This window comes from Danio rerio, chromosome 20 (assembly GCF_052040795.2).
Source record: "Danio rerio strain M-AB ecotype USA chromosome 20, GRCz13ab, whole genome shotgun sequence".
NCBI classification, from domain to species: Eukaryota; Metazoa; Chordata; class Actinopteri; order Cypriniformes; family Danionidae; genus Danio; species Danio rerio.
In genome coordinates, this window is record NC_141040.1 from 36,927,501 (window position 1) to 36,944,598 (window position 17,098).

A 17,098-nucleotide genomic window follows, 5' to 3' on the forward strand; every position below is an offset into this window, starting at 1 on the left:
TGTAATTATTATATCAGGGGTAATCTTGTCTTGATCATCCTGGGTTTGTTTTCGTAATAATTACCAGCTTACTATGCATTGAAGCTTATGTAATTAAATTTTATGAGTGAATATGTAAATCAGAGCTCATCGACATCAAAATCTCACCTGCTTTTGTCAGTCACCGGTGGCCACGCCTGTAGGAGGAGCATCAGGTGTTGAAACTCCTCCCATTTGCTGCTGGACTCCAACAATTCCAGGAACAAAGAGTTTCGCTTTTTTTCATTCTCGACATCTTCCATCTCACACTGAATAAAAAGAAAGAGAAGCAGAGAGAAAAAGTTACACTTATTTTGCAAGGGAAATCAGGTGAAAAAAATATATAATTAAAACAAAAGTTAAAAGAGTAAAGAGCTGTTCAGTTGTGATGTCTGGTATGAAAGCCATTTTTTTCCTCACTGGTTTCCTCTAGAATTTGTAATGAATTTTTAAAAATAGCCCTTTTGAAATGAAGTGTTTAATTCAGCTTTATCTGCTTTAACTTTTCATGCATTTTAATTTGGGTAAAACATCAGTTACACACTGCCCTATTCAGAGGAGGGTAGGCAGCACAAAGCACATTTACTTCATTATATTTAGTTAAGTAACATCTTGGAAAATCTAAACTTTTAAAAGTGAGAGCTTTGACTTAAAAAGCACCTGCTATGAAAATCATCTTTTGGAAGCTGTTTGGACAGAATTGTGTGTAGGTATAGTGTGTCCACTGTCATATTGGGGTGATATAAAGACAATAAGCTCATTTTTTAATTTTATTTCCTGACGTTAAAATAGGATCCAAATCCCTCCCATTTTGAGGGTTTTACACATATATCCGTAGTAACGCGTATAATCATATCAACAAGACAGGATGTGCGAAAAGCAACTGGGATTAAAAGATCTGTTCAGCTCTCTGTGATCATCAATCATCATCAAATGTGATCAAGAATGAGTTTAAAACATGTTTAAACATGTGTTGCGTTCGCAAGTCTCTCTGTGTGTGTATCTGTTTTCTCCTGTTGGTTGGCGTGTCGAAAAATATTATTAGCGATTCTTGGTGTTGATTGTGTATGTATTTCTATAATGTTTGTTGGTTTTCTAGTTGTTGTGATCCCTCCAGTGTTCTTAAAAGTTCTTACTGTAGTATTTCTCACAAACGTTACATGAGATCTGCTTCCTTCATGTCTGTCATTGTGCTGTTTATCTGACGCACGCAGCCAGAGATTGAGGCAAACTCTGACAGGCACGTGGTAATGGTGGACGGGGAAAACTAGCATTAAAGACACAGGCAACAAAAACAGCTACATTCAGAGCATACAATTGCACTATTCTGAAAGGTATAATAAATAATCTGATGGCTGTTTTGAGCTAAAACTTTACAAACACATTCTGGAGATACACAAGACATATCTTAAATCTTGAAAAAGGAGTAAAATAGGTGACCTTTAAATACAATTCTAATTATAAAACTGTATTCCTACATTCATTCCTCCTATTATTTTATTTGATAGCAGTATATGTTAGGAAATGCACATTTTATTCCAAGCCAGTGTGAATCAGCTTTCTGAGTTGATTCTGTTCTAAGACTTAAATAAACAATTAGTAAAATGCTTTAAACTGTGAATCAATTTGAATGACTTGTTTAGACTCTTGCTTGCAGAAGAATGACCAAGAATAGTTTAACACAGCAGTTGTGCTGGCTCTAAATGATTTAAGAAAATAATTTTATTATGCTTAAAGTACACGAAACCTTGAAAGTATGCCATTACGAGGCATATATCTTGATAAATATATCAACCATGCTGTCATAGTACACAGAGTAGTAACTGGAGAACTACAAAATTAAAAGTTTTGGTTCAAAATGTTAATAAAAGCTGCTAAATTTTTTTTTTCACAATGATACCTTTCATTACATAGTCTTTTTATCATTTGCAAGAAGCCTGTGTAATGTCTGGTAAAAACAAACAAACAAACCAACAACCAACCAAACAAACAAGCAAACAACTTGCTGGTTAAATAAAAGTAAAGTAACTAAGTTACAAATTGCCAGAGCGATGAATAATTTCAGGTTTGACTATATATTCACATTTAAAATATGGTAGAGCCAATAAGTAATAATTTCCAAGTACTGGGTTGTGGCTGGAAAGGCATCCACAGTGTAAAACATGTGCTGTAATGCTGTGGCGACCTCAGATCAATAAGGTAACTAAGCTGACGGAAAATGAATGAATGAATGAACGAATGAATGAGAATGAATAAATGAATACTAACAATTTTGAGATGACTATGTGCTATTTACACCACTGTTCAAATGTTTATGCTGGGTGAGATAATTTATGATCCTTGTCATATGATCAAAAATACATTAAATCAGTGATATTACTATTTAAAACAACAGTTTTACATGTATAGTTTACCTAAAATGACAATGTTCAGTTTGTTTACTCCCCCTTAGTCATTTTCCTCTTAAGTAGAATGATAAAAAACTTTTTTAGCTTAATCTGTGGTCCTGGTGACTGATAATATGTCAAATGAAAAAAGTCAAAGGCCCCCAGCACTTTGAGAGTAAAAAATAAAAACAAAAACCAGCCAAACCAAAATAAATCCCTGTGGCTCCTGATGATACATTGAGGTTTGATGAAGCAAAGCAATCGCCTGTGCAAAAGACTGAACATTGTTTACAGCATTACCACCTTTAATCATTAATCCTCATCCCTATCAAACTCCAGGAACCAGAAGTAATTTTGATTTTCCTATATACAGTATATATATGTGCTCTAAGGCTACATTTGTACTGCAGATCTTGATGGTCAGTACCTGCTTACAGTACATTATCTTTTAGAAGTGACTCGTATCTGATTGGCTGTATTTACTCAATGAGCCGCGTAAAAAAAAAAGCGCGAGTGCTGACTGACAGCTGGTAATAAGAGAGCACTCTTTTCTCCATTCTTGTATTTAATCTGTTCGCAGGGTTTAATTTTTTTTTATTCTTTTGACAAGTTGTTTTACTATCATTTATGACAGAAAAGTTCTAATTTCGACATCTTTTAATCTAGGCTTTTTAAACCTGTAGGCATCTTAACCTCATTTCCATTGAGTGATTTATGCACGTGATGAATAGCCTACAGTATATTGTTTACATGAGCTCTCGCTCTCGTTAACATGCTTAAATACTTGTGCTACATAACAATATTTGCTTCCTTGGGTCTGAGATTTAAGGTTTTGAACTCTTGCTGAAGTCTGTTCAGAAATGAAAGCGTCAGTTGACGTCATTCACTGTGGTTTGTAATGATGCGCGACTCGCACTGACATATAAAAATCCGATCTACCTGCTTACACTGCAAACACGAGGGCACACATTTTAAAATGGAATGTATTTCAGTCATGTAAAAATCTAATTTTCAGCATCATTACATCTTCAGTTTTTATAATCACATGATCTTTCAGAAATCATTCTAATATACTGATTTGACTCTCAAGCAGCATTTCTTATTATCATCAATGCAAACTGTACAGCCATACACCAAGTACAAGACTAAAATGCATGACCATACAGCAAATATGCAAATCTCTAAGACTGAAGGCAGAAGATAAATTCTCTGGCTTATCAGCTAATCATAAGCAAAGACTAAATCTGTGCGCGGCAGAACATCTTTCAGGCTACAGCACTAAAAGGTACGGCGGCGTATTTACAGATGGAGAAAGCTGGCAGGAGAACGAACGAATAGCAGAAGGGCTAAACATGAAAAGACAAAGCAGGGGAGATGGAGGAAGGAGAAGCAGAGAGGGCTTGAAACGGCTAGACTGGCGCGCACACACACACACACACACACACACACACACACACACACACACACACACACACACACACACACACACACACACACACACACACACACACACAGACACACACACACACACACACAGAGACACACACACACACAAACAGACACACACACAGAACAGAATGACTTCTGAGGCAAAAGGAGTGAATTCTCCCCTGTGGTGACTCTTATTCTTGTTCTCCTCCAAAAGAGGGAGGCGGAGAGAGAAAGTAATTAATTTTCCTTCAGTGCAACGGGAGTGCAATTTAACAGCTGAGAAAATGTCTGATTTCTGAGGGGAAAAACAAACAAAAAAAAAAAGTCAAAGAGCCATTTCCATGCCATAGTCCCAGCATGCACCAAGAAATGGAAGATAGCAGCTGAAAACTCAAGGGGGCAAAAAAACTGATTGACTGAGGAGGGGAAAGGGTAAAGCTAAAAAATATACAGTAGTAAATGTTTTGCTTGCTATTGCTATGGAGTTTATATGACATACAGTATATTTGTCTTAGTCCCAGTTAAAAAAGATCATGTCCATCGAAACAAACCCTTGTTCTAAATCTCATGTACTTCCTTAGATCCTTGGATTTTTGTGGATTATGAATTTATTTTTATTATTATTATTATCATTAATTTTATATAAATATGACATAATATAATATAATATAATTAGTATAATATAACATAATATAACATAATATAATGTAATACCATATAATATAATATAATATAATGTTATATAATATAATATAATATAATATAATATAATATAATATAATATAATATAATATAATATAATATAATATAATATAATATAATATATGACATATTATTGTTGTTGTTGTTTTTATTTTCTTGTAAGCACTTTGGGGTTTAGAAAAGTGTGTGATAAATAAAATAAATAATTATTATTAATAATATAATATATGACATAATATAATATAATTATTATAATATAATATAACATAATATAATATCATTTAATATGACATAATATAATATAATATAATATAATATAATATAATATAATATAATATAATATAATATAATATAATATAATATAATATAATATAATATAATATAATATATGACAATGTTGTTGTTTTTGTTTTTATTTTCTTGTAAGAGCTTTGGGTTTAGAAAAGCACGTTATAAGTAAAATATATTATTATTATTATTATTTTCATTAATAATATACTATGACATAATATAATATAATATAATATAATTAATATATTATACTATGTCATATTATATTATGTCATATTATACTATGATATAATATGATATTTAAATGTAACTTATGTAACAAATATATAAATTTGGTGAAACGAGATGCATACATATTTGGCAACTTGCGTGCATCTAATTGCAGGCATTTAGCAATAAGCCATAAATATATGGGATGAATAGAACAGATTGCAACAATTTCATCATATTGGCATGAATCTCCCTAATTCCCTCAGTTCTTTCACTCTCGCTGTCTCCTGTCTTGCCGTTATCCACTGATGTGAAAATCAATTAAGCCGACACCTCGGCCGGTGTATTTCCAACACCATCTTTCCATTCAAACGCCATCCTACACGATCAGCCGATTAATCACCTGCCTATTAAAGCCATTACAGTCTATCATGTTTGACCTACATTTATTATAATCTGACAATGGCCACTGAGAAAACATCTAAACGCACGCTGATTCCCTGAGACCCATCGGTATCACTTCTAATTGGATAAAATAAGCTGATGAGCAAAAAAAAATAAAAAATCCAGCTCAGAGGCTCTTCAGTTCCCTATTCTGATCCTTTGCGTAGAACATTAACGCTTATCAAATCAAATCACTTTTAAGGTCACATCACCAGCAGCACATATGCTATGACGAGTGAAACACATAGATGTAGGCTCCAGCGTAGAATACAATAACATATTTAACAAAGATATATACATATTTAAATACAGTCTTGTACCTAAAATATGTTTATAGTATATTTATAATCTAGTACAGTGGTTCTCAAAGTGGGGGTCAGGACCCCCCGAGGGGTCGCGGGACAATGAAGGGGGGTCGCCTGGTGATTTTCAAAAATCAATTAATTTTTATTAAACCTTAAGACTTACTGTATTATATCAATAACCTACTGAAGAGAAAAAAATAGTCGTTTATAGTTACTATAAACTATATAGTTACTATAGTAGCTTATAGTTACTAGTTCTATTGGATTGCGACTTCTCGGGAAATTACATAATATTAAAGACACAGCAATACTGTCAGATGCAGCAGATTTTGTAACACCAGGTTAAACTTTCTAGCCCATTTACAGCACTGACATACATAAAAAAAACAAAGAATAGACTTGGGTCTATTGGTGTGTTTGTGTGCGTCATTGCATACAAGGTTTCTGTATTTATAACCACCACCTCAGAGAATATTGGGGGTCAAGGGTCACTGGCATTGTCATTTGACCCTGATCTAGTATATTTAAATACAGTCTAGCCACTGTTGGAACTTTTTAAGCCGAAATGAAAATGAATGAATGAATGAATGAATGAATGAATGAATGAATGAATGTTTATTCTGTCTAAAGTGTTGAATACTTCCAAAAAAAATTTGTCGCACATTATCAATTTGTCTGTAAATTTTAACTGCAGAACATTTTTGAAGGCATTTTTTTTTTTACAAATGAATATTCTCATATGTAATTGGATTATATGCAACATTATATTCTATAAAAAAAGAGAGTATATTTTATTTTATTTGTTGAAATAGAAAGTTTTATAGTTTACCCATTTTTGAATCCATTCAGCACAATGTCTGTAGGTCCGTATCCCAAATCGCATACTTGTGCACTACTGTATGCCCATTTTGTAGTATATGAATGAAAACTTTTTAAAGAATAAGTGGACTTTATCCGGATGATTCACTTATTTAACCGTTAAAATTAAGTGTGCAATGTTGGACACTTAGTGCACTCAATGGATGCTGCTTTGCTCATGTAGCAGAAAGGGCAGAGCTATCAGGTGTTCATTTTGGATTATTTATTTTGGATTGAGAAAGCAAAATTCTTCTACGCCAGTGATTGTAGCGTATCCCGATGTTGAATGCAGTTATACTCATGGCAGGTATTATTAAATAGTTTGGCCATTTATTTCACTAATTTGGCAACTGTCAAACGAAATCAGGGAAACGGTTTGAATTTCTGCTTAGTAAAAAAACATTCAAGTGCTCTATTTGTGAGACACTACATACATATACTATGCTGTTGAGTAAGTGCATAAGTGCATAGTGTATAAGTGAAGGGGTTTTCAAACTGTGGGGCACGACTTTAACTGTAGTTCAGCAGTTTCACCTTCACTCATGAACGTTTCATTCATGCCCCCATGACAAAGTGGGGTATTATATGCAAATAAAGAGTAAGGACTGGTGAGAGTATCATGGAATTTAATAACGCATGCCGAATGGAAAGAAAAAACTTCTGCATTTTGCGACGTGACTGTCTGCGATCCTTTACACACAGCCGTGTGCGTGGATCTTGTCGGAAAATTTGGCGAACCATCCTACATGACAGTAACAGTTTGATTGCAGTGTTTACTTCAATAATGCCACTAATATATGCATACTCCCCATCCTAATGAGGGGATGGGTTGGAGGGTTCCAGCTATGACTCAGGACACTGTTCATATTTCTGCCAACCCACAGAGCGCCATCTGAATAGTTTCATATTAAATAATGTTTGAATGTGCGCATCTGGTGTGATACTTAAAACTGTCATGTGCGCGCAGTGTTGTGGTGCATCAGGTGTTCAACCTGCTTTAGTGCACAATGTAGCTATAGAAAGAGTCTACCTTTAAATAGGTAAATGATCAAAACCCTTTGGTCTTTGAGTGAGATGCTAATGGTCTAATCTGATATAATTATCTGTCATAAGCTAAGCTAAGAGTGTTTGGAAATTCAAAAATGGTAAAACTCAAACTGTTTATTTGTAGGAGGGTTACAATTTAGATTTTTTAGAAAAGAAGAGTGAATGAAGTCAATAAAGTAGGGAAGTATGGTGATAATTTTTTTTTTTACTCTTTCCACCTCAGGACTTGCCTTTATTAGGCCAAATGGCATTTCTTGTTTGAATAAAAACACTAAGAGCACAAAGAGCAGGCCAGGTTATTTTTTTAGTAAATGTTGCACTTTTCCAAGGAGCAGCTTTATATGCTTAATCTACTGCCAGGCTTCATCAATGTCCCTGACAACATGATCAGTGTAGATGGTAGGTTAAAAAAAAAAAACTGATAGGCTAATCAGTAACTAAGTGAGACTGCAGGGCAAAGAGTTCATCTGGCCTTCTGGAGAGCCCCTAGGGAGACTAGAAAGTGCAGTAGTATAAAACAGAACTAAATAGAATAGAACTAAACTAGAAAGATACAATAAGCAATGAATGAATCAACCAATCAATGATAGAATTAAAATACAAAAAAAAGTGCTCAAAGCAAATATGGAGAGATAAAACAAAAACAAAATAACAGATTAAAAATGAAACAAAATGTTATAGGCTTTCACAGCACAGAATAGTTGACGAAATGTAATAGAATAAAAAAAAATATATAAATAAATAATAGAATAGACTTATTTGACACTAAAAATGATTTACTATATTTGAACAAACGTATGAACAAATAGCCCTGCAGTGGGATGACTAGTTTGGAGAACAAAGAAAAAAAATACTATGCAATAATTGTGTTTATTATCTTTTAAAAAGAATTTTAATCTGAAAAAACATTCTGATAACAATTATTTTGGCACTTTTGGTAGAGAGAGAAATCTGACTGGAGATTTAATAGAGAACTTGTTTAAGATGCTACTTTAAAAGCCTAATCCTCTGCCAAGCTTCATCGATGTCCTTGACAGCGTGTTCTCGGTGTAGATGGTGGGTCGAAAAACTAATAAGCTAATCAGTAACAAAGCCAAAGAGTTCCTGTGACCATCTCCACCTTTCAGATGCAAAATCCCCCAAGAGAATCCCCCTAGTAGAATATATGCCGAAACTAGAAGCAATGACAGCAAAGCCCGACAGATCCACACTATAATCACCCACACAGAAAGAACGGGAGAGACAGGCAGGTTAGAAGAGGACAAAACGTGGAATAAAGCTGGCCCGTTTCACTGAACTACGTCCACGCACATCAGCACCAGGGCAAAAGGGAACGATGAGAATAAAATAATTTGACACATCCTCCGCCCTCCTGTATCCCATCATCCTTTAAAAACAGACCTCAGGGGAAGAAAAAAAAAACCCTTTGTCAGTGGATAGATCGAAATATGGGCAGATAAAATGGCATATAGATATACAGAATGACAGAGGGATGGACAGAGAGAGAGAGAGAGAGAGAGAGAGAGAGAGAGAGAGAGAGAGAGGCAGACAGACAGACAACTGAACACAGACAGAAAGACAGGCAGAAAAACAGAAGAAGATAGGGACTGACAGACAGACAGGTGGATGGATAGACAGACAAAGAGAGAAAGACATACAGACAGGCAGAAAGGTGAATGGAGAGACAAATGGACAGACAGACAGACAGACAGACGGACAGAGAAAGAGACAGGTAGACAGACAGACAGACAGACAGGCAGATTGATGAACAAATAAAAATGGATGGACAAAGAGAAAGAGAGAGAGTGAGAGAAAGAGAGAGAGAGAGACAGACAGACAGTCAGTCAGACAGCCAGATGCATAGACAAATTGACAAAGAGACACAGACAAATGCATGAACAGACAGAAACAGACAGACCAATGGACAGAGAGACAGAGACAGGCCGGCAGACATGCAGATCAATAAACAAACAGATAAATGGATGGAGAGAAAGAGAACCAGATAGGCAGACTGATGGATGGAAAAATGGATGGATGGAAAGAGGGAGACAGGCATACTGTTGTATGCATAGATGGATGGATAGACACAAACTAACAGAGCAATAGAGACAAATAGACAGAAGGACAGAGAGAGAGAGATAGGCAGGCAGGCAGGCAGACAACCAGATGGATAGACGTATGGACAGACAGACACAGACAAACAAATGCATGGACAGACAACAAACAGATGGGTAGACAAAGAGTGAGAGAGACTGACTGACAGATGGACAGACAGACAGACAGATTGATAAACAAATAAACACATGGACAGAGAGAGAGACAGACAGTTAGACCGCCAGATGGACAGACTGATGGACAGACAGACACAGACAAACAAATGCACGGACAGACTGAGACAAACAGATAGACAGACGGACGGATGGAGAGACAGACAAACAGGTAGACAGACAGACAGAAATGCAGATCGATAAACAAATAGATAAACAGATGGAAAGAGAGAAAGAGATAGGCAGACAGTTAAATAGACAAATAGATGGATGGATGGTTAGAAAGAGAAAGACAGGCAGACAAGCAGATGGATAGATGGACTGACAGACAGACACCAAAGAGAGAGAGAGAGAGAGAGAGAGAGAGAGAGAGAGAGAGAGAGGGAGACAGGCAGGCAGGCAGACAGAGATGCAGATTGATGATCAAATAGAAAAATGGATGAAAAAAAGTGAGAGACAAACAGGCAGACAGCCAGATGGATAGACGAGTGGACAGACAGACACAGACAAACAAATGCACAGAAAGACACAGTGAGAGAGACTGACAGACAGATGAACTGACAGACGACAGACAGACAGATGGATAGATGAATGGACAGAGAGACAGACAGACAGATGGATAGACGGATAAGATGAAAGATAGAAATAAATAATGACAGACATGGAGACAGTCATAAAAAAAACAGACTGAACAACATTTAAGTATATAAAACAGACAGACCACATTCAGTATACAGGAAGACAGACAGCAGCAACAACAACAACAACAACAACAAAAAGTTGAATACAGCTGGACTATTTCACTGAACTACGTCCACACACATCAGCACCAGGTCAAAAAGGAACGCTGAAAATAAAATAATTTGACACATCCTCCGCCCTCCCGTATCCCATCATCCTTTAAAAACAGACCTCAGGGGAGGAGGAAAAAAGCCTGTGCTGGTGCAGCCATTCTCCCTGCTTCAGAGCGTCTGCCCACGCTGCCAAAAGACAATCGTGCGGAGGGGGATCCTTCGACAAATTGAATGCGTTTGCGGCGGTGCCATCAAGCTACGCCACACTTCAAGGCGTCCACCCACTCCAACACTCACCCACCTGCAGGAAATCTCCCTGCCACATGCAGACGCACAACAATAGCACATATAATGGAGTGTGCGTGTGCGTGTGTGTGTGTGTGTCCTTATGTCCATCAGTGGAAATTCTCATATACAGTGATTTGCGATGTTGCAGCGAGTCGTTTCTTTTAACTCGGCTGGGCTCCATTTCAGCCTGCGACGGCTAATGGTTGCCTACCCACACACGTAAACACACCACTCCAGCCGTGAGGAGCTTTTAGTTAAATAGCACCAAATAGTAAAAGGCTGCCAGCAGAAAGTAGTCTTGAAATCTTGAAGGGCTTCCTCAGTTGTTTTTGGTTCATCTATTTAAAACAGCAGACAGTTAGCAAGACGCCGGTGACAGTAGCGTCTCTCTGGATGCTGTAAACATCAGAAATGGCTGGCTGGTAATTACCCGCCTTTAACTGGACAGACCAAGAGCGGGCCTCTTTTGTTTTACGACACGCTTGTACTTCGAAGCTTCTAATCTGTCAGGCCGGCGCTGGGGAAGGAGACAGGAAGTAGTGTCGCTGACGACCAGATGGATTTCTATTGATCACTGTGGTATTTAGGCACAATAAGTGCACGGTGACAAGCTGAATCTGCTCGCGCTCGTGTCTGTGTTTATATTTAGACATGCTAGGTAGTCCAAGTGTGCATGTAGGCTCTTGAATAGGTTTACACATCAATGCATAAGCATAGAGAATTGGACATGCACGCACACACACACACACACACACACACACACACACATACAGAAATTGTTTAAGCTTTCCATGGTGCTGAGGGGCAAATTGATCTGAGCGGCAACAGACAGCCACTCATCAGGAGGAGGAGAGAGAAGAAAAAAAAAAGGTGGGCGAAAAGAGACTTCCAGGGCATAAACACTAGCTATCTTTTTGAAAGGAAGAGGCCAGAGCAGATCTCTCTATCAGAGAGAAAACAAGTGAAGACGGGCAGCTGCACAAAACGCCCACGACAGACCTCTGCTGGTTAGTTCAGGTCATCAGTGCTGATTGGCCAAAAGAGATTTACAGGCACACGGAAATGCACATGATGATGAGGATGATTTCAAATGACATGCAGGCATGCAGATAGAGAGACAGATGGATAGACAGATGTACTGAACAGACAGACAGAAAATTAAGGATAGAGCTAGGGCTGGGCAATTACTCAAACTGAAATCACAAACGAGGCTGAGCAAAGCCCAAATCACGCACATCTTATCAGGAAATCATAGTGTGTTCAGGGGAAATAGAGGTTGCTGTAAAAACTGAACTGCTTCCGCTGATTCAGCATGTCTAATAAACAGACGACAATGAAATCATCTCACTGAAGGATTTATTTCACTCCACTATGAAGTAAGCTTCGAGTAAAACCATGCTATTTCATGTGGTAATTTGATGTGCAGTGTTTACTACATAGAGCCATAGTTCATTCAGAAGCTAGACAAACAGCTGTCATCACAAAATGATTATTTCAATGTCCTTATCGACCGATAAATTAAATATTTCAACTGACTATTTGTGTAGTAAGCAATGCTCCATCTAAACAAAAATGCTAAAGGTTTACTAGAACCGGCTTTACTGACAAAATGTGCATGAAACTCATCTTGGACTAATAGTTCATTCCTAGAGCAAAAAAGAGATAGAACTCAGAACAATATATAGAACAGATGGAAAAGACAGATGGACAGATATAATATATAAAAAACAACATAAAAAAAACAACAGAGAGAACAACCAAACAGACATTTTAGACAGAAAGATATTCATAAATACATAAATAGATAGTCAGACAGGTAGACAGGCACATGAAAATACACAAAGATGATGATGATGATTCTAAATAACATGCAGATAGAGGGACAGATGGATAGACAGATATGCTGAACAGACAGAAAGATTATTATAAAGCTAGGGCTGGGCAATTATTTGAATTGAAATCACAAACGCAACTGAGCAAAGCTGTGATTATCATGCACATCTTATCAGGAAATCATAGTGTGTTAAGGGGAAATAGAGGTTGCTGTATAAACCGAACTGATTTCGCTGATTCAGCATGCCAAATAAAAAGACGACTATGAAATCTTCTCACTGAAGGATTTATTTCACACAACTGAGGTTTTGAGGTGAGCCTGGAGTGAAATCAAGTTATTTCATGTGCAGCGTTTACTACAGAGAGCAATAGTTCACTACGAAGCTACGCAAACAGCTGTCATCGCAAAATGATTATTTCAATGTCCTTATCCGTCTTTCGGATGAGACGTTAAACCGAGGTCCTGACTCTCTGTGGTCATTAAAAATCCCAAGGCACTTCTCGTGAAAGAGCAGGGGTTTAACCCCGGTGTCCTGGCCAAAGTCCCTCTATCGGCCCTTACAATCATGGCCTCCCAATCAACCCCTCTCCACCGAATTGGCTCTATCACTGTCCCTCCACTCCACCAATAGCTGGTGTGTGGTGAGCGCACTGGCGCCGTTGTCCTGTGGCAGCCGTCGCATCATCCAAGTGGATGCCACACACTGGTGGTGGTGTGGAGAGACCCCCCCTCATGATTGTGAAGCGCTTTGGGTGTATGGCCATACACAATAAATGCGCTATATAAATACACATTACATTACATTACATTACATTATCGATCAATAAATTCAATTTTTTAACGAACTGTTTGTGTAGTGCTCCATCCAAACAAACATGCTGGCGGTTTACTAGAACCGCCTTTACTGACAAAATGTGCATGAAACTCATCTTGGATTAAACGTTCATTCCTAGATAGAGTAAAAAAGAGACAGGACTCAGAACTGTATATGAAACAAATGTAAAAGACAGATGGACATATAATAAAAAAAAACTGAACAGACAGACAGAAAAATAAAGATAGAACTAGGGCAATTATTTGAATTGAAAACACAAATGCAACTGAGCAAAGCTGTGATTATCATGCACATCTTATCGGGAAATCATAGTGTGTTCAGGTGAAATAGTGGTTGCTGTATAAACCGAACTGCTTTCGCTGATTCAGCATGTCTAACAAATGGACGACTACGAAACTGAAGGATTTATTTCACTCCACTATGAGGTAAGCTTGGAGTAAAACCATGCTCTTTCAATGTGGCAATTTAATGTGCAGTGTTTACTACATAGACTCTTGGTTCATTCAGAAGCTAGACAAACAGCTGTCATCACAAAATTATTATTTCAATGTCCTTATCGTGTAGAGACTATGTGTATAGATGTGGCCTTTAGAAAGGCGCGTCTCAGGGAACAGAATGCCATGATTAGCCAAGGTTAGTCGCACTACACAGGGAAATTCTTCGACTCAGGAAATACGTTACCAGTAGGAGTCAGCCGAGCTTCATTCTCAGTAGTGACCAGTTCTGAAGGCGGAGGACTCAATGCCCACTGTGAAAGGTGAAGGTGTTTTCTCCAGGTTTTGTTCATATTTGCTAAATTCGAATATAACGCTGCGCCTGGCATAATTGTGTTCATTGTTTTCTAATAAAAGAAATAGTTTTATTTTAGAGACAGTATTGCCAACTCGAGCACCGTTAAATGCTCTTTGAGTCGTTAATCAACAAATTCAAATATATTAGCATTTAATTATCTTAATTCTAAAATAAATACACGATCAAAATAATGGTAAAAATGTAAACCTGCATATTTTCAAACAAGGTTTAAAGTTTGGAGCAACAGAATAATTACATAACCTTGATGTAATCTGTACAGTGGAGTTTATTGTACGACGCACCACCTGTTGGATGTTTTTTGAAGCACAACACATTTATTTAAATTCCAAGGAGAGTTTGACAGCATTCTGTGGCTAGCCGCAGAACAAAATGACGCACACCGCAAAAAAAAAAAAAAAAACGTGCAATTTGAATAGCCACATCTGTAAGAAACGCTTCTCCATCTAAACAAACATGCTGGAAGTTTACTCGAACCAGTTTTACTGACAAAATGTGCTTCATTAATAGTTCATTCCTAGATAGAGCAAAAAAAGAGACAGAACTCAGAACTCATCCTGGATTAATACCTCAGGCCTGGATAGAGCAAAAAAAGAGACAAAACTCATAACTATTTATAAAACCGATATAAAGGACAGGGGGGAAAAAACTACAAAACTACAGAAAACAACAGAGAACAACCAAACAGACCTTTTAAACAGAAAGACAGAAATAAATACATACAGACAGAACATACAGACACTCAGGCAGACACAAAAAAGGTAGAACTACAGATAAATATAGAATGACATACAGACAGAAAGAAACAATAAGTAGAACAATAGAATCATTGGTAAAATGACAAAGACATTGCATTACAAATGTAAAATGTCCAATGTCATTTCATGACAAAATACCATGACTCCACTAAAATACAAAACAATTCAGAAACTGCATTAATAGATTCCATTCACACAGTGTATTTTTCGATTCCAATGCTTTACTTTTCCATTGTTTTTATATGTAAACACGTGCTTGATAGACAGGTGTTATCATTACACTTGTGTCTTGCATCTTTTGCACATGAAAGCTGCATTTTTAAGATGCAGTTTCAAGTTAAACTTTTTAACAAATGTAAACTCTTGGTTAGACTTTCTTTTAAGGAGACAGTGTTATAATTAATTTCACTACAAAGTAATATTAATTAAATACATGTACTAAGTATTTAGTTCGAATTTAACGTTAGTTACTTGTAATTACACATAATTAAGTGTAGTTATGTTACTACTTTATAAATTAAAGTGTTACCAATCGTTTACATTCAGCATCGCTCATCAATGTCAGTTCCAAAACTGTGGACCAATCAAAAGAACTCAGAGGTGGAGCAAAGCGCTGCAAGCTTTGATAATAGCAAGTTGGCGGGTTTTAATTAACTGCAACATGCCGGAGAAGCTTTACAAAAATAATAATTCCTGAGCGCTGCTACTTGTGTCCTTAAAAGATAAGTTCTATATGAATGACACTGTAGGAAAAATAAAGAAAACAGACAGACGTGCCGCAAGTGTCAGTAGTAAATTAAGGCCAAAATACAACCAAAACAATACTGAACCAATGCAATATTGTTCTCTCCATTGCTATGCATCTGTTTGCTTCTCACAGATTTATTGCTCCTGTTCAGCATGACTGGAAAACAGGTGCATGAAGCAATACTTGGTCTTTTTATTATACAAACTCTCTGTAAACCTGCATACGCAAGTTATCAGTATGTACAGAGGAAGCATGTGTATTTAGGCAGCTTACGCTTGTAAAATGCAGGTCGACCCTGGTGGGATTAGATCTCAAGTCTTTTCAAGGCATAAGATGTACAGCAATTCTGGCCTCCAACCTGGCCAAAGTCAATTACAACGCTCTGCAATTTTCAGAGCCTGATCTCCAGTCTGTTCCATCAGGCAAGAAAACAGCAGCGAAGGAAAAGAGATAGGGAGAGACAGAACGGACCAAAAATCATACAAACACATGCAGAACTCCACCAAACATTTCATCTCCCTCAGATTTTCCTTCCGTAACACCACTCAAAAAAGTATGTGCAGACAGAATGCGAGGAAATGAATAATAAATAGCTTATGCATAATGAATAAATTAAGGCCATCCTGAGCTCAGAGCAGGGTGGAGATGGAGGAGATGAGCCCTTAAAAGGGATTACTCCATAATTAACATCTTGTTTTTTTCCAATTTATCAAATGAAAGAGTTTCATGGTAGAAATGTGTTACATTCAGACACCACCAGGTCAGGGAGTGAGGATGAAACGTTCAGTAGGACGACAGACTCAGCTGGGCCTGAACATCAGAGGAAGGGTGGGCCACAGGATGACTGCACACTCATCATACCAGTTCAGTCTGAGGTCTAAAAACATTTTTCAGCCCCCAAATACAGAGAGAAATACTAATGCTCCCTTCAAATGTGTTCTGCATCAGATCTTTGAAAATAACGTTCTCAGATCAGCGTGAACTCGCAATCTAGACTGATTTATTCTCGTTTGAGCTAGTCAGGTGCTAAATTAATTTTGGACCAGTAGAGGCACGCTTTAAGGTAATATG

The 17,098-nt window shown here is 37.2% G+C and overlaps 1 protein-coding gene across 8 annotated transcripts in view; it reads right to left on the minus strand.

The window, feature by feature from the left end:
- nbas (NBAS subunit of NRZ tethering complex) overlaps nt 1–17,098 on the minus strand; it is a 378,312-nt gene that overhangs the window by 73,642 nt on the left and 287,572 nt on the right. For all 8 annotated transcript variants that reach the window (XR_015517670.1, XR_015517668.1, XR_015517669.1 and 5 more), the window contains one exon: nt 148–287. Coding sequence is in view for 4 of the 8 variants with exons in the window: in XM_087297010.1 (XP_087153136.1) it covers nt 148–287 (140 nt within the window). In the remaining 4 variants the exon portion in view is untranslated. The remainder of the gene's footprint in view (nt 1–147; nt 288–17,098) is intronic.